Below are 25501 nucleotides of genomic sequence, written 5' to 3'. Positions count from 1 at the left end.
TTGCAATGGCAAAAATCTCTGAAAAAAGTGACATATTAAATACTCTTTGTTGGGACAACTTCTTTCACCTGTCTTTAGTCCCTAATTAAGTCACCATTACATAAAATGAAGTAGAAAAAAATTGCTCGAGTTTCTACTCCAATTTTAGAGTATGCCATAAGCCTGGTCTGTTGGGCTTGTGTTCACATCATTGAAAACGTAGGGAGAATTAGAAATAAAAAGAACTTTTATTCAACTCCCATTGTTCTTTCTTAATAAAACAAATATTTCAGTGCTGGTAATGGAGGAAAAAAGCTCTGTGCAGGGAGGGCTGGAAAAACTCAGAATCTTAATTCTTGCTCACTTAAATGTATACCCCCCAAATATTTATTAACAAGAAATCAATCTTCATCTTCTACTTAAGAAGTTGCATGATCAGCACTGTCTTCCCTCGACAAAAAGATCTGGCTGATTTACACTAAGTGGGGCATAGCCTTTGGGCAGTCTTCCTGGAAACAGGGATGGATTTGAGTTGCTCCATTTATTCTTTTTGGACCAGCTCCCCTCACGATCATGGGCACACCTATATGAGAATGCTGGTCTGAATTAAGGGCACAACTGATATCCATGGAACAAAGAGCATCATTTATCCTAGGCATCCTACATCTATCCTAGGAACACTGAGCCCTACCTCAACTAACTAAATGTCATTTTGCAAGGACAGAAAAATGTGGCAGTCAAATTTAAACAGATTCAAATGTGATGAGACAAAGTGCCTATGATTTTGAGTCAGCTACAAGTGTTCTCCTTGCAAACTTGTGTTTGAATTAGTTTTCCATTCAGTAACAAATATTAATCGCAACTTTACACTCTCTGATTTACCCATCCTGAGAAGTTGATGTACTTAGATGCTTCCTATCACATTTTAAATGCTCTCTTAAATATTCAAATTATATAATTATGCTTAATTATGCAATACATTGTATTTGAATACACAATCATAATACAGTTTTGGCATCATTGTCATCTTACAGCATTTGCCTTATTATGCTGTGGCATTTTGAGTATTTCTGATCAAACAGTACAAATGGAACAGGTTTTGCATACTGAGCATCTTAAAACCCACTTTGAAGAGATTTACTATCAATGCACATTTTCTGTTCAGCTGGAAAAAATAAGAACTTTGTAGTGTGTGTTATGAAATGTTAAATATTAATACTATTTAAAGTTAATGGTATGCCAAAGAAAATGGCTAATAATACATTATACAATTAAATGCCTATCATATTAGCTCATCTATTAACAAAATAAAATAGATTCAAACAGAAGAGTTCTGATTTCTAGTTTTTAGCAAGAGTTGCCCATGTGTAAAAACTAAATTATTTATTCAATTTTTAAACTGCTGGATACATCAGTTTGCAATTATTTGCATATTTGAATGCTTTGTCATGTGTCCCTGATACAACAAAAACAGTAAACAGTTTTCTCTTATTGAATAAAAGCATCTTCTTCTGCACGGATACCATGAAAAATAACCAAAATTACCAAAAAAGTATCCCCCCTCTTTTTCTTGTTTTTTTTTTTTTTTTTTTTTTTTTAATGTCTAGAGCATCCCTGGCCCCTTTGCTGGACTGTGTTTGCTATCAGGTCTTGACAAGATTTTCATCTACATAATTCTACATCATTATTCTGGCCCTCTCAATATTTACCTTTGCCTGTTGAAAGTTAAATCTCTCCTCTTTCACACTCCATGTTGTAATTTTCTATTAAATATCTTGGTACTTGAATGCCAACATGTACTTAGCTTTAATGATAATTTTTTCTTTTCTTTTCAATGTTGGTTGCCTAAAAGACTTGAAAGCATGTGTTTTTTGCTCCTAAAACATTTCAAAGATTACGTATAAATGAAATACTCAGGACATGTGATGGTTCACACTTATACCTGAGCTAGCAAACCAATTTAACTTGGACATGATTTCCCCTTTCCTGAACCAATCAATTGCTGCGAGGTTTATGTACATCAGCTCCCAAAGCAATTACTGAATGCTTTTTAAAAGTTTCCCAAACCCTGCAAAATTAATTTATCTGAAGAATTTTAAGCATGTTCAAAGACTGCTTGCAAGTAAGAGAATTGCCTGAGTGAGGTTTGACATCTCTTCTGATTTGTACAGCATAGCATTTATTGTCTTAACTGTAAAAATTCACTTAGTTGTTGTAGAGAGCATCTTATTTCTGAATATCGTGTACAAACTTTCCTCTGGGGAGTATCCCCCTCCTTTTATGGCAGTTCCTGAATTCTGGATGGGAATCTCCCTCTACCTCCACGTAGGGGGCTTGTTACCTCGTTCTAAGCCAATCAGCCCATTCTATTTCCTTAGCCAAAGTGATTGATTCAGGGATGAGTTAATAACACAATTTTGGTTAATAATAGTCAGGTGCTTTGGGAAACGAGCTTCCTGAGGGACTAGAAGCAGGGATCATGTTGATCCAGAACTGCTGGCGGTCATTTTACAACCATGAAAAGCCTGAGTATGAAGTCAACAGGGAGGACAGCAGAGCTGACAGACTGAGAGACTAGGCCTTATGATGCTGTTTAAGCTTCAGAATTTAGTTATGCTTGAAGCTGCATCATTTCCTGATTTTTCCAGTTACATAAAGGAAAAAAAATCCTTTTTTTTTTTTTTTTTTTGTTCCTTAAAATCAGAAGAGTCCTAACTGATTCACTTGTATGTTTTATTTTCTGCTTTGTTTCCCTAATGGTGCTGAGTTTTCCAGCTGCAGCATTCTCATATAGTAAAAGATCAAATATGTAAAGAAATCGAAAGTCAACATTTCTTTACAGTCCCCAGTGAAGGGCATTACATTTTAACTCATATAAGGAATGGTATACGAGCATGTTCAAAGTCAATGGATGACTTAAATCAAATACTGAAATGTGGTGCAGATGGTAGGTTTCATCTATTTTTTTTCAGGGCCTAAGAATTTGTCTTAATGAAAATAAATCTCACCAACCTGAGCCCAAAGTAAGTGAAGGTAAAGTGGGAAGACTTTGCTTATACATTTCATTGTAGATGTTCTCTATTTCAAGTGATTTGCTTTTATTTTCAAGTTATTTGCAATTAGGATGATTAGTTTTAGCTATAGTTTGATGACAGCTTTGTAGACAGAAAGATAGTCTATATGGTCATCAGCAAAAATCATTAATTGGGCTGGGACATTTCTTCAATGGAGGATTGTTTTGGACTTCCTTTCATTCCAATAGAAATAACCTCAATATATGAACTAGAGTCAGCCAAAGTGGTCTAGTCATACTTTGTATCAAGAAAGAAATTTAGTCAGTGGGTGAAAAAGAGGTGGTAAAATTGTTAAGTAAAATGTGGCTTTTTAATCTAACTCAACTCCCACTGAGTTTCTTTTTCTTTATCATATAATCCTCCCTTCTTCTGATTCTTCCAATATTTCCTGTTCTTTGCTGTATTCCATCAAAGGTATGCTAGGCTATATGATATCCTACCAGATTAAAAGATTTATGTTCATGATTATGTTGATAAAGGGTAAGCCTCATATGTTATTTGTATAATAGTCAATTTTTCTTAATCCAGTATCTTAAACCGAAAACATAAAGTGCATGGTGGGCATATTCATGCACTCGGTATTTTTTTTTCTTTTTAAATAATATCTGTGCCATACATTATTAATGTGATCCATTATGGATGGGTTACAGAACTCTTTCTCACTTATTTAGGACAATGCTTCAGTATCCTTCTTAACACAACCATCTAGTCAGTGACCAAGAAACAATTGTATTTAGTATAAGAGGTGAAATTATTTGTCTTTCCTGCCTCAGCCAATGAATTGATTTTCTAATTGTGGCATCTCAGGCACAGTGAAATGCTGGTGGGAAATTATTTTGTAAAGAATTCCCTTCAGTGGCACACAAGCATCCACCTACACTGCTGTCAAATCAGGTTAGTCCATGAGTATTTTAAACGTAGTTAAATAAGAGATAGAGATTTGGGTGTTAATGAACAGTGCTTTTTATAATATCATTTGAATATGGATATACTCAGTGACCTAAGTGAGTTTGTGTTCCACCTCCTCCAGTTTAGATTATTTATAAAATAATTCAGGGCACTTCTTTGTCAGAATAACACATTCCTTCCATCTAGAGAAGGCTAAATTGAGTATTCCACTCTCTGCCTTTTTCCTTCCCTTTTGCCCCCAGAATAAGACTATTAACATGGAAAGCAAAATACAGGCACTATTAGAACGGTATCATCTCTTATTTACTTCACAAAACAGAATACAATATGGGTTGCTGTGAAATACAAATGAACTGTAATCCTCATCAGGTTTGGAAATAATGGATTCAGGCTAACATTTCCAGAAGAAATATGAAGGCAGTATTCTAAATTTCCTATTCTTTCCCAAATGAGTTTGCACAAAATGTGTCGCTAAGAAGAGTAATGTGCCCATCACATAGTGAAATTTCCCACTTGCAAAATGAAAATGAAAAGTCTGCATTTTAGGATGGCGTGTTTAAACACATGCACCATGCTGTCCTTACAGTAGGGAAAAGAAAGCTCCCCCTACTGGGGCATAAAAATGCCTCCTCTCTTTCCTGCACCCCATGGCTGTGTCATATGCAGGAAGGCACAGAAACATATAGTCTTCCCATTATCCCTCACAGAATCCTGGTTCTCTCATCAAAACATTACATTTTCCTCATTTCAGTTAATTAAAGGACAGCTGGACATTTCATTATTGCACCAGTCTCAGCTCTGTCTAGTTGAAATGGAGCATATAAAGGTCTTGGTCCCAAAGACATTTTCACCAGAGATAAACAGTTTTAAAATCCACGCCTCCGATGGAGAAATTTGAAAAAGTAGTAAAAGGAATCTTTAAAGTGTACACATATGTGTGTCTGTGCACAGTTTTTACAACACACAAGTACTTACACATATAGGGAGAGTGAAACTCAGCACATAAGAATTTTCACTGGAGAAATATATATATACATATGTCAGAATGAAGAAATAGAGTTATGTGATTTGTGAGTTGGTATTAGTGATCGAATATTAGCATTTATTGGAAAATCTCTAGAAATGTGAAACTCTCTCTCTCTATATACACACACACACACATATATATATACACACACACACACATATCTAGTCAACCATCTAGTCAATCACCAAGTGTATATATATATACACACATATATATGTGTATATATGTGTAAGCATAAAAAACTAATGTAAATAGTACATGTAAATGTGAGAAGTTTAGAGATTTGGAGGCATAGTCAAACTAAGGATAAAAATAATTGCTCCCATGACAATACATAAGGTAACACATTTTATCAAGAGGGCAAAGAGGTTTACACTGCAAAGGATTCTAATGAAAATTTTCCTCAAAAGACATTTCTAAGCTTGTATAGTTGAAGTGTTTGCTGTCTACAGGAAAAAAGAAATCTATAGTTAACCAAACCTAAAAATATTTCTACCAATTCTAGCTAATGGAAGCATGGCCGAGGGGATATTTAGCATGTTCCCTATATTTTTTCATGCTTTTACTGTCGCTGGTATGAGACACTTTGGGGACACTCCCTGCTCATCATAACCAAGTGGGCAGCCTTTATCAATAGAGAGGATTTGAACAACTGTTGCCTTCAGAATAGGTTTAATTAACGGTTCACCATTTTCAAGAAGAGGCTCATATTTTCATATCTTTTTTCTTTTGAAATAAATCCTAAAGATTGTGGCTCCTTGAGAATCAGTCAATAGACAAGGCACTCTAACATTCTCTATCCACTGGACTGAGCAAATGACCTGCTTCCAAAGTAGCCTTAAGCTCTTTCAACAATAAAGAAGGTCTCTGGGCTTTGTACATTGGAAACTTGGGTAGTCAAGGTTGCCACCTCTTAGAAATCTGAGGCATTACACTCACGTTGTTTTACAAACCACACTGATTAGATTTTTGATGAGATGATTCCAAACTCTAAGGGGTGTGTGTGAATGAGTGTCAGTTGTGGCTGTAGAGGTAGAGATCAATCATAGATGTTCTTTGCCCCCTTTCTTGTCTTCTTTAATAGGTTCAGGTACCACTATTTGCAGATACAAGTGATTTGGTTTGGCCACAGTCTGGAAACCATCCTTGGTTAGAACCTCCACTGATAATGCACATTTTCAAGTAAGTAGTACAAACAGTCACAGACTAAAAATGACTCAGATTTTTTTCTCCTCCCAATCTTGATTAGACATAAAATATAAGAGAGGCAACCTTTTCTAGAAATGGACCAAATATGCATCTGAACAAACATGGATGGGGAAATAAATAAGATTTGTCACTCGTTTCCAACAACTAGAACTGGGTTACCTCTTGTAAAGGAAGAGTGCACCTCCAAACCCACTATACTAGGTATGTTGGATCCCATAAAATTTCCAATTACTGCTTCAAAATTTATTGTGCACATATGGAAAATAATACTTGTAAAACAGAAAGGGGTTTGTGCCTTGTGCTGTCAATACTGTGAAGGATGGGGTGATTATAAAGCAAATTAACAATACTTTTAAATGTGCATTCACTTATCTTTCCAATTAAATCCTTGTTAAACAACTGCACAGACAGTAATGGTGCTTCTGCAAAGCACTGATCAAGACAGTTTTATTGTAATTTTTACTCTGTAACAATTAATCAAGTAGGCATTTTCTTTATTATTAAATTATTTAGTTAATAAATATTCTGAATTGGCTAACATATTTGTAGTTTACATGTTATTTTTGATTTTCCTAGAGTGGAACATATTTGGTAGTATTTTCATTTTCTAGCAGAGGGACCATTAATGGATGCGATTTTATAAATTTCTTTTCTCTAGAAGAACAAGAGAAGTCCTTGAAACTTTAAGCCCTTTAAAAACCTTATTTCAACCATTTTATTTTGTAAGGGATGCAAAACACATTGCTTTTAGCAGATAAGAAATGTGAGGTTTTGCTTTAAGGCATCTTTCTGTTGGAGTAAGCATTAAAATTAGCATTTTAAAAGTTCATTAATACCAGTTACAGACTTTTGAGTCATGAAGCTACACTGTAGTTAGCATTTCCATTTCTTATCCCAGTAAAATGAAAAGTACCTGAATATTGTTTCTTCTATAAACACACAAGATGGAATAAATGAAGAAACAGATATAAAGGTATCTAGAGGTATTTTTTTAATTTGTGAATTTCCATTTTTGTAATCTAGAGATTTTAATTTATCTAGCTAGTATCTTTTACCACTTTTAAAGTGCTTTGCATGGTTCTCAATATGGCCCTTTGTGTTTTGGTTGTATGTTTTATCTTTTAAAATTTTTATTTAGGGGGGATTCCTACTTAACTAGATTAGTAGTGAGAGTAGTGGTTTCGGAAATCACACGTGGATTTAGGATTCAGGATGACTGTATTAATTCAGAAGTAAAAATAAACATATGACAGAGACAAGAGTTTCAGGAGTCAGAAAAAGAAAATTCCAGGTAAGCCTGGCTTTATAGTTGTCTAAGTGGTGTGATTTGAGATGAGTCAACATTACTGTTGAAAACACCTTATGTAGAGACTGGAAATCCTCACTAGTTACCTGATTATATGAGGTCTCTTACCTTATATTCATAGGGGTAGCAGGAAGCATGACCTACTGTACTCAGATGAACAAATGATCACCTTAGAAAGTCTGAGTGGACTCTTGAGAGATGGGGATGATAACGCTGAGAACAGGAGAAGGGAAAGGGAGAGGGAGACAGGAATGGGGAAGACGGCTGTGTGCATGGAATATGGCTGTGGAGAAAGTGGGCTCAATAAGACTCAGTGTCTTACAGGTGTCAGGGGTGAGGACAGGGGTGATATGAAGGCTCCAAAGGCATACACAGGTGGGTGATGGTTTTAAGCCAGATAGATCTCTGTGGGGTAGAAGTGTAATGCTGAGTATTTTGGCAACCAGAAATAAGACGATCTGGCAGGCACAGCTTTCCTGAAAGCCTACAATGAAGATGGCACATGATGGGCATAGGGAGAAAACCAGAGGAAACTGAAAAATAGCTCAGTCTCCAGCATCTAACAGTCAGGAAAAGGAGAGATGTGGCATATGAAATAGACTAAAACCAGTACTGAAACGCAGGGACAACATGCTATGGGAACACAGTGGAAACAGCAGCTAATTCCTGTTGAGATTTATGCCAAGAATCATGAGATCTGTGTCAAGGAGGTGAGCTCATCTGTCAGCAAAACCACTGATGATGTGCATCTTGCTCTGAAAGACTGTTCTGCTGGGACCTATCAAATAATAATATGCATACATACCCTAGCCCCCAGGACTGATGGGCGATTGAATTCCAACATCCTAAGCAGATAATGGTGAGTGAGCCCCTTATGGTTGCCAGACATGAAAGTCATAGACTAACAAGAGGGAGCAGGGTACTTGCTCAGGAAAAATGTAGGCAGGGAGTGAGGAGACCACAAAAAGACGAACAATCTGGAGAAGTATAAACGATGAGAAGATGGTGAAACAGCAAGAAAGGCAAATGCCACCAATACCTGCTGCTATTTAAGGGGAATTATTCCATGGGCTTTTTAGAATCCCATGGACATTAGGAGACTGTGGCTGGGCTTTAATGCCACCTTCTCTCTAAATTACCAGGAAACACATAATGCCTTCTCAAAATCTCAGCTGAATGAACAAATGCAACTCTTAGCAACTCATTTAAACTCATAGGGACTTTAGTTCATCTATAAAGTGGGTAGCTTTCTTACAAAGATTTAGTGAAATAGCATTTCAAGTGCTTTAGAGCAGTAGTCCCCAACCATTTTGGCACCAGGGACCAGTTTGGTGGAAGACAATTTTTTCACAGAGTGTAAGGGGAAGAGTATGTCTTCAGGATGATTCAAGCACATTGCATTTATTGTACACTTTAGTTCTACTATTATTACATGCTCACCATAATGTAGAATCAATGAGAATCTCAAGTTTTTTTTTTTTTCCTGCAACTAAACACTCCCATTTGGGGGTTATGGGAGACAGTGACAGATCATTAGGCATTAGATTCTCATAAAGAGCATGCAACCTAGATGCCTCCCATGTGCACTTTGCAGTAGGGTTTGTACTCCTATGAGAAACTAATGCCACTGCTAATCTGACAAGAGGTGGAGCTCAGGAGGTAATGCTCTCTCACCTGCCACTCACCTCCTACTGTGCTGCCAGGTTCCTAACAAATCATGGACTGGTACTGGCCTCTGGCCCAGGGGTTGGAAACCCCTGCTTTAGAGAACTCAAGTACTGGCATTCTCTTGGTATGTTCTGTAAATTCTACTCTGTTAAAAAAAGGATTGACCTGTTTGAAACAAGACATATCTTTTCTTTTCTTCTTTTAATATTTGTTTTCATAATAAATATGTATAAATTACAGGAAATTGGGAAGGCGTTTTGAAAAAAGAAGACAATAAAAATCACCAATACCTAATGCTAACATTTTATGTATTTCTTGCTATTGTTTTTGGAACTGAGTTCAATAGTACACAGTGAAAAATTGTTCACTTCGAGACTGATCTCTAGCATGTGCAAAATTCCTCACCTTATTTAATAGAAAAATGGTCCAACTCTGGATGGAATCAATCAATAAATTAAAATGTGTAGTGCTTCTGCAAGTGCAAGATATTCTTCTGGGTAAAGTAGGAGAGACAGATTTAAAAGATATGAACTCTGCCTTTAAGAAATGTTTAGTGTGTTGAGTAGATAAGTTATAAGTATGTGATTTTCACTAGTGATATATAACATCATACACAATATGAGATTATTGTAAATTGAGTAGTTGAAGCTGTAAACATAGGTTTTAAAATGAGGAATGATTCTTGTGGCTTGTGGGGGTGGTGGTTCCAAGGAAAATTTGAGTGACATTTAAATAATCCAAGAAGAAATTGAGATAAGTCCTTTCTTTATAAAATATTCTTTCCTTTAAAAAATGTTATACTTCATTATATCACAATAGGTTTTTTCGTTAGGAAAAACCTAAGGACACATTTAGATATAACTTCCACATGGTATAGCAGTTTCCATTGTAACAGATTCATTACATCATGGGATTGACTCATCTTAAAAGAAAAGATATTCTTGCTTTAAAGATAATAAAATTGACCTGGGGAGGTCAAATGACTTGGGCAAGACAACACAATTATTAAGAGGTGACATGGAAATTGACCTAGGCTTTCTAACTCCTGGGCCACTCTTCTTTCTACACTTTATTGCTTAAAGGAAATTGTTTAAAAGGCCTATGGAAAATAAGAAAAGTAGAATATGAAGTTTTCCCTCATATAAATCAGTCGCCATTATTATAGCTTGACTGTGCTACTGTAACAACCTTCTAATTGGTACCCTGCATCTACTCTTTCCCCCTACAATTCATTCTCTTAGCCAATGGAATAATTTAAAAACAAATAAATAAGTTCAGCTAATTTTCTGCTTACTGCTGTCCTACACCTCACTGACCTTCCATTGAGCTTAGAATAAAAGCCAAGCTTCTAATCATGATTGGCAAGGCCTACCTGACCTGGCTTTGCCCATCCCTATGGCCTTCTGTGTGTCCTGATCTCACAGAAGCCCTCATTCTCCAGAACCAGTTTCTCTGCTTTGCACTCCCCCCACATCTCTCCATGCCTCCCTGCTTCCTATCAGATCAAGGGTCTATTCAAATGGCTCCTCCTCAAAGAGAACTTTTCAGGTCATCTAATCAAGGGCCACCTCACCCGTCTCCATCTGTCATTCTCTATTACATCATAACCTTGATTATAATTTCTGATACCATCTGAAATTATCTTGTATATTTATTACGTATCTCTTGACACCAAAATGGATGATCCACCAGAGCCTGATTTTCCAAGGCTCTCTTTGGTACCCAGAAGAGAGCCTGGTTCACAAAAGGTTTTCAAGAAATACTTATGAATGAATAAATCCCCATTTGAAGTCTTCCTTTAGGCCAATGTTTTAGGCCTTTTTAAAAAAATTATTATACTTTAAGTTCAAGGGTACATGTGCACAACGTGCAGGCTCGTTACATAAGTATACATGTACCATGCTGGCTCGCTGCACCCATCAACCTGTCGTTTACATTAGGTATTTCTCCCAGTGCTATCCCTCCCCCTGTTCCCCACCCCATGACAGGCCCGGGTGTGTGATGTTCCCCACCCTGTGACCAAGTGTTCTCGTTGTTCAGTTCCTACCTAAGAGTGAGAACATGTGGTGTTTGGTTTTCTGTCCTTGCGATAGTTTGCTCAGAATGATGGTTTGCAGCTTCATCCATGTCCCTGCAAAGGACATGAATTCATCCTTTTTTATGGCTGCATAGTATCCCACGGTGTATATGTGCCACATTTTCTTAATCCAGTCTATCATTGATGGACATTTGGGTTGGTTCCAAGTCTTTGGACTTGGATACCAAAGTCCAATTCACAATAATGTGAATAGTGCCGCAATAAACATACATGTGCATGTGTCTTTATAGTAGCATGATTTATAATCCTTTGGGTATATACCCAGTAATGGGATCACTGGGTCAAATGGCATTTCTAGCTCTAGATCCTTGAGGAATTGCCACACTGTCTTCCACAATGGTTGAACTAGTTTACACTCCTACCAACAGTGTAAAAGCGTACCTATTTCTCCACATCCTCTCCAGCACCTGTTGTTTCCTGACTTTTTAATGATCGCCATTCTAACTGGTGTGAGATGTTGTCTCATTGTGATTTTGATTTGCATTTCTCTGATGACCAGCGATGATGAGCATTTTTTCATATGTTTGTTGGCTGTATGAATGTCTTCTTTTGAGAAGTGTCTGTTCATATTCTTTGCCCACTTTTTGATGGGTTTTTTTCTTGTAAATTTGTTTAAGTTCTTTGTAGATTCTGGATATTTGCCCTTTGTCAGATGGGTAGATTGCAAAAATTTTCTCCCATTCTGTATGTTGCCTGTTCACTCTGATGGTAGTTTCTTTCATCATGCAGAAGCTCTTTAGTTTAATTACATCCCATTTGTCAATTTTGGCTTTTGTTGCCATTGCTTTTGGTGTTTTAGTCATGAAGTCTTTGCCCATGCCTATGTCCTGAATGGTAGGTTTTCTTCCAAGGTTTTATGGTTTTACGTCTAACACTTAAGTCTTTAATCCATCTTGAATTAATTTTTGTATAAGGTGTAAGGAAGAGATCCAGTTTCAGCTTTCTACATATGACTAGCCAGTTTTACCAGCATTTAGGCCTTATTTTATACCCTTAGCTAATTTCCCGCCTTTCCTGATTATTCTATTTTGCAGTTTATATTACTTCATTGGAGCTCTAGCAAGACCAGGACATCCACTTGTAATTTGAGCCAGAGGTGTTCTCTGGCAAACAGAAGATGAGGTATGGTGAGATATGGGGCTGACAGGGACTTGGCAACAAACCACCTCACTGAAAGGGATTACACCATGGAAATTCATATAATTCACATAAGACCCTAAATGTGGCTTTAGTATCACCTGGGCTTGGGGGTCCTCCATTGTTTTGGCAGTCTTTTTTGGCCTAAAGGACAAGGCTGGCAGGGCTGGCTCTGATCTTCCAAGCCTGGAAGCTTCCCCCTCTTCTTCCTGTCTTTCCAATGTATTCCATGTTGGGTGGGTAGATAGTGAGTTCAGGCAGAGGTGGGTGGTGAGGGTTGGGAAGAGGAACATCTTTCACTGGACTGATTAGACAGCAACTCTCAAATTCTGAAGATATTCTTTTTGGGGCTGTATATTTTCCTGGGTCTGGGTTGTGGTCCTGAGAGCTAAAGCCTACTTTTCAATAAGAGCCTATCCTTTGCTGGTGGCCCAACATGACTCATTAATGCACTTGTTTGTTAGATTCATTCATATCAAAAAAGCTTTTATTTGAAGGCACAGTTAAGAGCTAGGGATACTGAGGAGTCCAAGACAGGGAAGGTCTTGCTTACATAGATGCCACAGTGTGGAGGAGGAAGGCAAGCACTGAGGTGATAAAGAAGCAAGGTGGGGCCAGGCGCGGTGGTTCACGCTTGTAATCCCAGCACTTTGGGAGGCTGAATTGGGCAGATCACGAGGTCAGGAGATCGAGACCATCCTGGCTAACACAGTGAAACCCCATCTCTACTCAAAATACAAAAAATTAGCCGGGTGTGGTGGCGGGTGCCTGTAGTTCCAGCTACTGGGGAGGCTGAGGTGGGAGAATGGCGTGAACCCAGGAGGCGGAGCTTGCAGTGAACGGAGATGGCGCCACTGCACTCCAGCCTGGACGACAGAGCAAGACTCAGTCTCAAAAAAAAAAAAAAAAAAAAAAAACCCCAAAAAAATGCAGCAGCAAGGCACTTTTAGAAACCATGTGCTCTGAAGAAAGGAAAACACGATACTGGGAAAGGTAGTAGCTGGGTGTGGGTGCGGTGAAGCTATGTCTCAGACGCATTATTCAGGAAAGGGCTTCCTGAGAAGGTGACCTGACGGTGGAGAGGGGGGCATCTTGTGGGGATCTGCTGGAAAGTCACTTCCGGTAGGCAGGAGCAAATGCAAAAGCCCCAGAAAGAGGATGAGCTTGATGAATCTGAGGAAGAAAGGAAGCCGTGGTGGTTGAAAAATAATGAGGAGGGGAGAGAGCTACACAGTGACGTCAGAGAGAGAGGAGGGAGCAGACCTGGGATGCCTGCAGATCCTAGTATTTTCTCACTAACTCACACTGAACCATCACCAGGGTTCTTAGCTGATAGATTGCAATGCCCATGCACATGGAGGATCCATGTGAATGGAAAGGTCACTTGTCCTAGTCACTGCTGTATTTCCGGTGTCCCACGTACTACCTGGCATCTAGTAGGAGTTCTTTAAGCATCTGTCAAATGAATGATGTAAAAGCCAAAATCTTATATTATGGAGCTCATCTCTATATCATCTATTAATCCTGGGACCCTCAGAGAAGCGAGAAGCAGATAAGGCTATCTGCCGCCACCTCTCCAGTGGGTCCATACACATGAAGGCATAATAGAGTCTGTGTGGTTCTAAGTCATTCAAACCTTAGTTTGAATCTCGCTTTAGCCCTGAATTTGTTAACTTTGAATATTTATCTTCACGTTGTGCTTGGGGACCTGAAAAAAATTTCTTCCCATCTCTGCAACTGTTACTTTCCTTTTCAGGAACAGCTTTAAGGAGATGAGAATAGTTTTTTTCTACAGCACACTTTTGTTAGGAAATGTTTCCAAAGTACATGGGGCACCTTGGAAAAGAGGTGCTATATAAATATATGTGAGTCACTAAAGCTGTAATTACCAGCAACAGGGATCCTTGTGTGAAAACAAAAACAAAAGACATGCTTTCAAAATTCAGGGCCTGGGGGTTAGCAAGAGCAGTATGGCTTCATTGTTATTTATCTAACCCTAAGTATTTCCAACAATTTGGAGGACTAAGATAGCATGCCAAGTTATACCACTATTTCCGATATCATGACTGACATGTTCGATTACTAATAACATACCATGTTGAGGGACAGTAAGTTATCTCGCCTCAAGCTTTGTTTTGTTGATACAGAAAATGGGGATATGGGATCCTTCACTATTTATTTCTTTTATCCAGTCTAAAATTAAGTGCTAACTTATAGGCGTCTGGGAGAAAACATAATGTAAATTATAGCTTGAGTTTTATTTGCTGAGAAAATGGAACCAAACATAATGTATCAATGAAGTTATCTTATATAGAGTTGGCTTGTATAAGATGTTCATCATTCTCTTATTTTGTAGAAGCAAACCTTTATTTCATACATTCAAAGTGGCAGGCTCTTTGGTATGCTGGAGATACAAAAATGAATCAAGTTTTCTACTCTTAATAATCCCCAAAGCATTTGGGGGTTATTTATTAAAAGGGTAATTTAAAATGGATTTTTTTTTCTTATAGAGGCTGAACACCCAGAAAATATAGTATTATAATGAGAACAAGTGATTTGGGATTCCTTAATGTTAAAAATAAGATAGCATCTCTCTGCCCCCTTCCCCATAGCAAATTGAATCCAGCCAGCAGGCAATATATTTTTGGGAGTAAGTTTAAAATAGATTCAACTCCTGGCTTCAATACTGTATTAATTTTGTAGCCTTAGAAGAGTTACTTAATTTTTCTAAGGTATGATTTCCTATGCAAAGAATGTGAATAACAAAGTTTATCTACCTTGAAAACATTTATGAGGGTCAGAGATAACTCTAACTTTGAGTACCTGTCATATAGTAGATTCTCGATTAAATGCTCCTATTATCAGCAATGACATAATTGTATTACATTTTTCAATATTATTTACCCCTTGGTTTTGTTAGCAAATGATTAGGTAAAGCACCTTTTATTTTCATTTCAGAACTCACAACATTGGAAAAGGATTGTTATGTGAAAATGCATAATTTTAATCATACTAAAACATACATAATATATCCATGGTAGTTTTTAGTTATATAATGAAGCAGTTCATAAAAGTCTGTCAACATTTTTATATTAATCAATAGCCAAAGAGAAGATTTCCCCTCACTAGAAAATTGGTTATCGAAACAGGTATTCATGGTCTATTTCTGCTTTTTTCAAATGGAAATCTTGTACATGTTATGTCTTGGTAAGTCACATCTCCACTAGAGAACCAGAATAAAACTAACTTGCCACTGTGCAGGGGGTTTCCAAACCTGGCTATGCACTCTACTTATCTGGGGAGTTTTTCTTTTAAAACACTTACTTATAGCTCAAAGTGCAAACTTTTTACATTGGAATTTTTAATGAATGAGCTTCAAAAATATTTATTTTTGAAAAGCTCTACCACTTGATTCTTATGAGAGTCAGGTTCTAAGATGACCCCCCATTATCCCCACTTTCTTGTGTTTATGCCTTGTGTAGTCCCCTCCCCTAGGATGTAAGGTGGGAATTGTGACTTGCTTGTAACCAACAGTAGGTAGCAAAGGTGATGGAATGTAACCTTCATGATTATGTTACATGGGATTAAAACTTCTGCTGTACTAATAATCTGTCTCTCCCTTGCTGCTTTGATGAGGGCAGCTGCCATGTTGTGAGATGGTCCATAAGGCTTTTGGCCAACAACCAATGATGGATTGAGGCCTTCAGTCCAATAACCCACAAGGAACTCAATCTTGCCAATGACCATGTAAACCTGGAAGCAGACCTATCCTCAGTTGAGCGTCTAGATGAGAACCTGCCTATGGCTGACACCTTGATTTTGCAGCCTTGCAGAGGATTCAGCTAAGCTGTGCCCAGACTTCTGACCCACAGAAACTGTGAGATAATAAATTTGTATTGCTTTAGGTAGCTAAGTTGGCAGTAATATGGTTAGGCAGCAGGAGATATGCAATACAATTCTGATATGCAGTCAAGGCTGGGAACCAGTGCTACAGTGTTGTTAGAGCAGAAACAAGCATGGTGTGTTTTCCTATGAGGCTTTTAATAACTACTTATTAATTTTGATGGTTATGGCAATGATTTGTGATGATGATGATGGTGATGATCATGATGGAATTTTGTAAATATCTTAGGGATTTTTCTTGGGGATTAGTAGTTACATAACTCTGACTAATTTAATTTCTAGACTCTAGCCAAGTCTATATGGAAAAGCCACAACTGAATTAATAGTTAAAATTTCAGTAGATTTCACTCTCCTTCTCCAATGAGTGTGGAGCTATTCTTTGCAACTTAGAACACCCCCAAAACATACTGACAAGATGAAATTATCTCTTTTGTGTCCAAGAATTCAGAAGGCCTATGAATTTGGCTAGTAATGATTTCAAACACTGGATAGTAAAGAATTTCCAAAGTTTTATTTAGTTTTTCTTCCAATTATCATCAAGGAAAATTCAATCATGTGGAAGGCAAAAACCATATTTGATTATAAATATTTGGTATCATGCTATTACCAAGAAAATGTAATATTGATTTGATTTCATCTATCTACTTGTCATCTTAAAGTTAATAATAACTATCCCCTGGCTGATTCAGTTTTTAAAGTCCTCATATTTCCATTATTCCCATTTTGGAAATGAAGAGTTTGTGATTTAAAGGGGTTAAAATAGTTTCTAGCAGGCTTTCAAATAGTTCAGAATCAAGATAAATAGGTCGATCCTTCAACTTTTATCTGGTGCTTTTCCCCATTAGATGGTCTCTGCCTTTATTTCACAACAGCATTAGGTCAGCTCCTTATTGCTTGGTATGTAATGAATTAGAAGACACAATCCACAGTAAATGTGTGGTATAGCTTTGTTTTAAAATAAGTAGCCAGGATTTGTGTGTCTTGGAGACTATCAGGATTCATCAACTTACTTTTGTACTATAATGTAAAACTCAGAAACTATATAAATGTGCATGAACACGAATAACTTGCTCTTTTGACCTCTGTGTTCAGCATTATTTACTAATGCCAATACATTTTCTTAAGCAGCTAGAAAACAATACATGCTTCATCAATAGTCTTTGAGCTCCCTGACTCAATGTAGCTGAAAAATGAGGTCTAAGAAAGTTTCCAAAGCCCTGAACGATGTTAGAGTCTGGCTCTTTTATGATCAAGTGATCTTTTCAACTTTAATGGGAAAAATAAATCATTGTTAAAAGATAATCTTGTCACATGAAAGCCAAAAAGGTGCAATATCAATGATTCAACTTACCAAAAAGCCACCCTGTGGAATGGAATAAAGCAAATAACACAGTTTGTTTTGTTGTTGCTGTGGTTGGCAGTGAGGGTAGAGTAGGCTTAAGGAAATACTTCGTTTTAAAAATAATAAGAGGGCAATATAAACTTACTTAATAGAAAAATGAATGGACTTGATACAAGGGCTATTTTATAAGAACAGAAATTTGAAATCCTTTTTCAGATCTTTTTCTGTTTCATCCAATTGCTTATTTCATGATGAAACTGCCAATTGTTCACATTCTTTCTCACTTTCTCTTGCTTTTATTCAATTTTTGATGCTGCCAATAATATGAAAAGCACAGGGATAGCTACTAAAGTTGATGCTTGGCTTTGCTTTAAGGTACAAATCTATATTAAAGTAGTTTAGGTACAGTTGGTAAACAAAATTGTTTTTCTAATAGTTTTTTTCAACGGAGCTTATTCTTATCATGTTTAAACTAAGCACATTCATCTCTTTAAGTCAATATCTAATTTGGATTATTATGCCAATAAAATCTAGGTAGATAAAGATATCTACAAGACTATAAATTAATGAAAAAATCCTCTCATTTAAAACAAATGCACACGCGTGTGTGCGCTCACACACACTCAAACGAGATTCTTGATCATGTAGATTTATAGCATTTGTATACTTTGTTCCTCCTTGTTTGCAAAAGTAGAGAAAGTTTACCTTAACAGTTTTTCTTTAAATTTTGTTTCTACAAATGAAAAACATGTCGGCCGGGCGCAGTGGCTCACGCCTGTAATCCCAGCACTTTGGGAGGCCGAAGCGGGCGGATCACTTGAGGTCAGGAGTTTGAGACATGGTGAAACCCTGTCTCTACTAAAAATACAAATATTAGCCGAGCACGGCGGCGGGCGCCTGTAATCCCAGCTACTCAGGATGCTGAGGCAGGAGAATGGCGTGAACCCGGGAGGCAGAGGTTGCAGTGTGAGCGGAGATCGCGCCACTGCACTCCAGGCTGGGTGACAGACAGAGACTCCCTCTCAAAAAAAAAAAAAAAAAAAAAAAAGAGAGAGAGAGAGAAAAAGATAAAAGAAAAACATGTCTAAAATCCTGGTAAGAAGTAGTTTTCTTCAGTTCAGGAAAACAGAGAGAATATTTGTAACTGTGTACTAAGAGACACCCATCTGAAAAATTCCCAGTCAGTTCTTCCAGCAATGCTTCATAGCTCTCCCATTGGCTCAAGGGCTCGGGAAGGTTCATAGCAAGATTTTTCCAAAAAGAAAGGCAATCTCTCTTGTCCCTTTTTCAAAGGGTGAAAGAGGATGTCTAAGTAATACCAAGTGAGTCTGAACTGAATTTGTAGTTTGGGCAATAAGCCTAAGGCATAGATGGGCAGCTCAAACCCAAGTGTCAATGTGGGAAGGAGGGGGAATTTAGCCTGGGGGAATTTCCAAGACTTTCTGTCAAAAGTTCTCAAGACATGCAGCATCCTCCATGCTGAAGTCTGTCCTTTGCAAAGTACCCCCCATGCAAGAAAACTGTAAGGAGGTCACAGATCATTCTGAAGAATCAACGCAATGTCACAGGCTGATGACAGGTTGACATCTAAGGTCATGGACCAGTTTTCTTTGGGGATGCCTTCACAAAGCAGAAGAGCTGTATCAGCAAAATGTCACTGAAAGCTGTCACCAAATTCAACAAACAGGGCAGAGCACTGCTCACAAGCACACCAACAGCCCAGTAAATCGAGAATCCTCGATCCCTTTCCCAAAGGCTGCAACAGAATACTGTGTTAAAGTAGTTTCTTGGGCCAAACATAGATACATAAAGCCATACAGGGAATGGCAATGCCAGGCTTCTTCATAACTGTGATGTTTGGCGTTTCTCCAAACAGCTCTTGAACAATTTTAGCAAAACTCCAACGGTAGTACGCGTCACTAACCAACACAAGAGGCGGGGTGTAAAGGAAAGTCATGAATGAGCATGCGTAGCACGAAAAGACTAATCTCTGCTTTTATAAAGAGATAATCAACAGCTGATGAATTGGAAATGCAGAATGATGGCGGTGGTTTGCATCATAGGCTCTGAGTCAGACAGATCTGGGATCTAGTCTTAGCTCCTTCACTTATATGTTATATGACCTTAGGACATTATTCAATATCTGAACTTCAGTTTTTACAGCTGTAAAACGGGAATAATAATACTACCTACTCTATGGGATGGAAGAAAGGTTAAATTAAATTATGTAAATAAAGTGCTTAGGACGGTGCCTGGCAAATAATAAATTATGAAAATGCTGCTTACTTTCATAATAATTACTATTATCATCATTACTAGTTATAATTAGGAAATGCTTTTCAAAAGTGAACACTTTGAATATAACTTACATGTCATCTGAACTGGAAGTATAATAAGGGTATCTAATTCCCCCTGATTTAGTAAGTCAAACAGAAAACCAAAACAAATTGAGTTATTCAACTGGTGTATTTAGAATTGCTGATGATTGTAGAATTCAAGAAAATTAGTGAAATACATAAATTGCAATTCATCTGTCTTGAAAATCTCAAAAATCAGTTTTTATTTGTCTAGTCTAACAGTGGGCAGGGCTTACTTGTTTAAAAATGTATATTTAGAACCTTCTAGAAAAGAAACATGTGCAAGGTGAATAAAGGGGAATAAAATATGTTAATACAAGGCAGGTATGCCAAAAATCATTTATGTTTCATCTTAGACTGCAAAAATGATGCACTGCCTTTACATAGCACTTTATGCTTTTCATGGAATTTTCCCTGCATTGCCATTTTATTCTATTAGACACACAGAGACACACAGAGAGAGGGCCACAGAGAGCCACATGTACACTTACAATCTCTTTGCACCCAGCACTCATTATTTTCAAGTCAGCTCTACTATTAGAGTCCTGGTCCAGATGGAGGGGAAGGTATGGCATTAGCAACAAGGTTGTGGGGCCAGTCCAGAAAACACATTCAAAGGATAATCTGATTAGCAAATTTTGAAAGGGGTTGGTATATCCATTTCACTTATCATCTAATTCAAAAAACTCCATAACACAACTTGGACAAAGTTACCAGTATCAAAGGTCCTAATGAAGCATAATTTGTGTTGAGTATGTTGCATTCTGACAGTGCTATAAACCAGGGAGACAGTTTACTGACAATTCTGTGCTACCAGATACCAACGCAGGCCTCTGTCCAGCTTTACATTGTCAATTCTCATGGAAACATGAGCGGTTACATAGCCTCAGAGTACACTGAAGTTTGGATTGCAAAAGATGAGATGGACAGATTTCATATTTTCATTGCAGATTTTTTCTTTGCCTTTTCAAACTACTGAGCATAATTTTTTTTAAAGGCAGGAAATGCAACTAGTGTTTGTTTCTAGCATGGCTTCTGTTTTGAGATTTCTTCTTTGTAGAAGAAATGTGTTGCCCAGCTGTCTAGAATCCCAATCAGGACATCGTTTCAGCATAAACTGTATTATAAAAATGATTTTAGCTGATTATAAGCTAGAACGAATATGAGGCTAGGGCTATTTTATCCAAATTTTACACACAGAGGGGGCACTCTGATTCAGTTAAATGGAAATAATATAAATGAATGAGGTAAAGTTTAGTTCTGTGTTTTGCCCAGGAAAGAGAGTAATTGTGAAAGACAAAGAATTGCATTAGTGAACAAGCAGAGCTGTGGAGATTCTCAGTTATAGAGATTCTTAGAAGCAAGAGTCATGTGGCAAGTGGCCAAAAGTATTGCAATCAACATTTAAAAAACTGGTTCAACCCAAGTTGAATTGCTGGAGAATTGAATGCTCTCCAGTTTTAATACTTCTCCTACCTGCAACACTCACATACATTGTTCAACAAATATTAATTAAAAACTCTCTGTATGAGGAGCTCCTTGTATGGAAACACCAAGGCTAGAACTGGTTAATGGGAAAAGATACAAGGATGATTCAAGTTCTACCTTTTTAGAGATTTGTGAAAGAGACAGACATTTCAGCCAGTATCCTATTTTTTGATTCCAAGACTTACAAATTTTAATGTTTCTGAAATACAATCACTGAGTACATTTGATTATATCCTTTCCAAAAGTTGGCATTAAATCTATGGGTCTTATAATAGATGGAATTTTAAAAGTTAGATGTGAATGTACTACTGTAAATTCAGCTATTCAGTGTAAGGGGAGCAGAGAAGAAATCTAACTGGAGGCTTCTTGAATGAAATTACTATAATCTGGGCCTTGAAGAAAAAGAAGAAATCTACCAGGCTGGAAGCTTGTGTATGTGGGATGAGAAAGAAAAGATAGGAGGATATTGAAAGTAAAGGGAAGAGCATATGCAAAGACATTAAAAAACACAACAGTATGGAAATGTGGGAGTACAGTTTATATATTAAATGTATTATGAAAAACATTCAGAGAACCTGAAGCCAGCTATTATAGAAGCTAAGTGGGAAGCTAGAGTACAAGGATTTAGGATTTGGAGTTCTTCTGAAGACACTCTTGATTGTTTTTAAGTAAAAGGAGAACTAACATGAGTCTGTCACATTCCTAAGTGTTGTAGATGTTATTCAATTTAATTTTCCCAAATGTTCCCAAGGCATCCCCCCACTGTTTTTCCTGATAGGGAACAGAGGCATAGGGAGGTTAAGATACCAAGGATACAAGGAGAGAGTCTAAGTTCTACCTCATCTGTATGATTTTAAAACCTATGAGCTGTCAATAACACCAATTTAAGATGTTTCGATCTTGTTTTTCATTTTCTAATTTTTAATTTTTATTTTTTGAATTAATATACATTTTTAGAGCAGTTTTAAGGTTACAGAATAATTGAGCAGAAAGTACAGAGAGTTAACTTATATCTCCTCACCCTTCCAAAAGTTTTCCCTATTAATAGCATCTTGCATTAATGGGGTAGATTGTTATAATTGATAAGCCAATATCAATACATTATTATTAAGTAAATATTATAATTTACATAAGGATTCACTCTTTGTGTTGCATTTTATGGGTTTTGACAAATGTGTAATGACATGTATGCGTAATTATGGCATCATACAGAATTGTTTGCCCTCAAAATCTCCTGTGCTCACCTATTCATCTCTCCCTCTTTCCCCCAAACCCGTCTCACTGTTTCCACTCATCTTTTACTCTCTGTAGTTTTCCTTTACCCAGAATGTTATATTGTTGGAATCATGTGTTTTCACACTGGCTTCTTTTACTCAGCATATGCATTCAGATTACTCTAAGTCTTTTCATGGCTTGAAAGGTCATTTCTTTTCATCCCTGAATAATATTCCATTGTACGGATGTATTCTGGTTGGTTTGTCCCTGCACCTACTGAAGGACATCTTAGTTGCATTCTAGTTTTGCCAATTATGAAAAAAGCTGCTGTAAATATTTGTATGTAGGTTTTTTTGTGTTCATGAGTTTTTAACTCATTTGGGTAAGTACCAAGAAGTACTGGACCATACGATAAAAATACATTTATTTTCATAAGAAACTGCCAAATTTTCTTCCAAAGTGATTGAATCATTTTTCATTTCCACCAGCAATGAATGAGAGTTCCTGTTGCTCCACATCTTAGGCAGCATTTGGTGTTGTCAGTATTTCAGCCATTCTAACAGATGTGCAGTGATATCTCATTGTTTTAATTTACAACTCTTTGATAGCATATGCATTTCCTAATTTTTTTCTTACCTACTATATATTTTTTCTATTATCTGTTATTTTGACTTTTACATTTTCCATCATTCATTGGTTCATTCATCAACATATAGTAAGTGTCCATTGCAAGTCAATAACATTTTTTGAATATGGGTCATTTTTCTTTTACTCTTTTTCTATTTTTTCCCCATTTTTATTTTGACATGTTCCATTCATTATTTATTTCACATAAACTATTAATTTGTTTCTCTACATATTCTATTCATTTCTAGATAAACTAGTTGGTTATCTTTTACTTTTCTGATAATTTTTAAATTTCCTCCACTTTCTCATTCTCCTGTTAGTTTTATTATTATTTATTCACAGTACATACAGCACAGTGTCTGAAATATTGTTCCATATGAAACTGTTTGAAAAAATCTCTGAAGTGGAAATCACTTACCTTGGTTGACAATAAATCTTAACTTCTGTATTGTTGCCAGATTGCCACTAACTCGATATATTCCATCAACATCTAGACCTGAAGACAAAAGGGCATATTTTATATTAGCACATATAGGAACTGAGATGGCTAAAAAAAAAAAAAAAAAACTATGAAAAGAAGGAGTAAATCACACCAAATATCTCTTCTTCTCAGAGAAAACTAATTTGTATGTTCTAAATTATGCACTCTTCAAAATTTTAATCTCAATAAAGTAATTATGGTGTTCAGTCATAATTAAAATTATCATCAGTAAATTTGAGTCTAATTGAGGCACAAAAGAGCAGTAGGTAGCATAGGATTACATCATATATTTAAGGTTCATTTCCAAGGAAAATATAGGAATCAAACTGGGTAGGGGAGAAACCTCTAGACATTTGTGTATTATTGCCTTTTTTCTACAAGGTAAAATAACTCAAGACATTTGTGAGACATTTGCTACTGGCCTGACTTACTGTCTTCCTGCCTTTCTGTCTCTCTTCTTTCCTTCCTCTCCTCCCCTCAGCTCTTTATCTTCCCTCCATTTCTGTTCTGTTCTGTTCTATTCTGTTCTATTCTATTCTATTCTATTCTATTCTATTCTATTCTATTCTATTCTATTCTATTCTATTCTTGTTTTCCTGTGATTGCTACAGAACAACATGTTTTGGTCTGATTGTTTGAAACTAAAGAGTAAAAATTCTATTCTAGATATAATGCTAGTTTGATAACTTCCAGTGTATTATAGGTAATGGGTGCTCCATTATGGAGAGAAAAATAAAAAAATCTTTAGCAAAATGGTAAAATGAATTTCAGATTATTTTAGAACTGTTCATCTGTAATTCAAAATAACTTATCCTGGCATTGAATTTCAATAATCATTCACTTGTTTTCCACACATCTATTTATAGAATCTAGTTAATTTCATGACCACGTTATGAGGACAACGAAGAAACAGGAAAACGAAAAGGGAAACACTTAGTCAAACACTATAGTAGTATCTAAAAATGCCGAAAACATAATTTTAATGTCAAGAGTGTATATTCTTTGATGTGTCTGGGCACTCAGAGAGGCCTAGGTGAAACTGACAGCAGACGCAGAGGTCTTATCTCAGCAGTTTCTCTAGGGAGGTGGTATAGCATCATGGATAATCATTGTAATTCACAATAGTATTAAATATATTGGTAGAAATTATTGCCATAGTATAACAGAATAAAGGCTTTCCAAAGCTCTTTACTGGCATAAAATGAGCTCATTTATTGCTTTACTATCTCTACATTTTTACACACTTTATATTAGGAACACTTCTGCCATTGTGCAAAATATTTCATTGGGAGGTTAGGGTAGAATAACATAGCTTAGAACACTGGTAGTAATGGCATAATTTAGGATAGTCATTCACTATAGTTTTTACTCTTCCATGTAATAAACTATATGATTACTTGAGATAATGGCAATAAAATGGAATAGCTATTAACAAATGTATTAATTGATGTGACTTTATAGTTCTAGAATAATCTAAGAAATGATTGAGACTCTGTCTCTCCCTGAGAACTATAAATTGTGAGGAATTGGATGAAGCTGGACACCAGTTAGCCAGTGGTGAAACTTTCTAAGACATATATATTTGTAAAAATCCAATATATTTTTTCTTCGTGATGCACAAATTACCTCCATTAATCTAAGTCTACTCTGGTTTGTTTGTTTTAAAGTACAATTTCTGCTT

The 25501-nt window shown here is 36.6% G+C and overlaps 1 protein-coding gene across 1 annotated transcript in view; it reads right to left on the bottom strand.

The window, feature by feature from the left end:
• ARHGAP15 (Rho GTPase activating protein 15) overlaps positions 1-25501 on the bottom strand; it is a 629252-nt gene that overhangs the window by 182025 nt on the left and 421726 nt on the right. The window contains exon 11 of the mRNA NM_001258096.1: positions 23758-23835. Coding sequence (NP_001245025.1) covers positions 23758-23835 — 78 coding nt within the window. The remainder of the gene's footprint in view (positions 1-23757; positions 23836-25501) is intronic.

The sequence above is a fragment of the Macaca mulatta genome, chromosome 12 (assembly GCF_049350105.2).
Source record: "Macaca mulatta isolate MMU2019108-1 chromosome 12, T2T-MMU8v2.0, whole genome shotgun sequence".
Lineage (NCBI taxonomy): Eukaryota > Metazoa > Chordata > Mammalia > Primates > Cercopithecidae > Macaca > Macaca mulatta.
The sequence above is the reverse complement of the archived record's forward strand: the minus strand, read 5'-3'. Positions and strand labels throughout refer to the sequence as shown.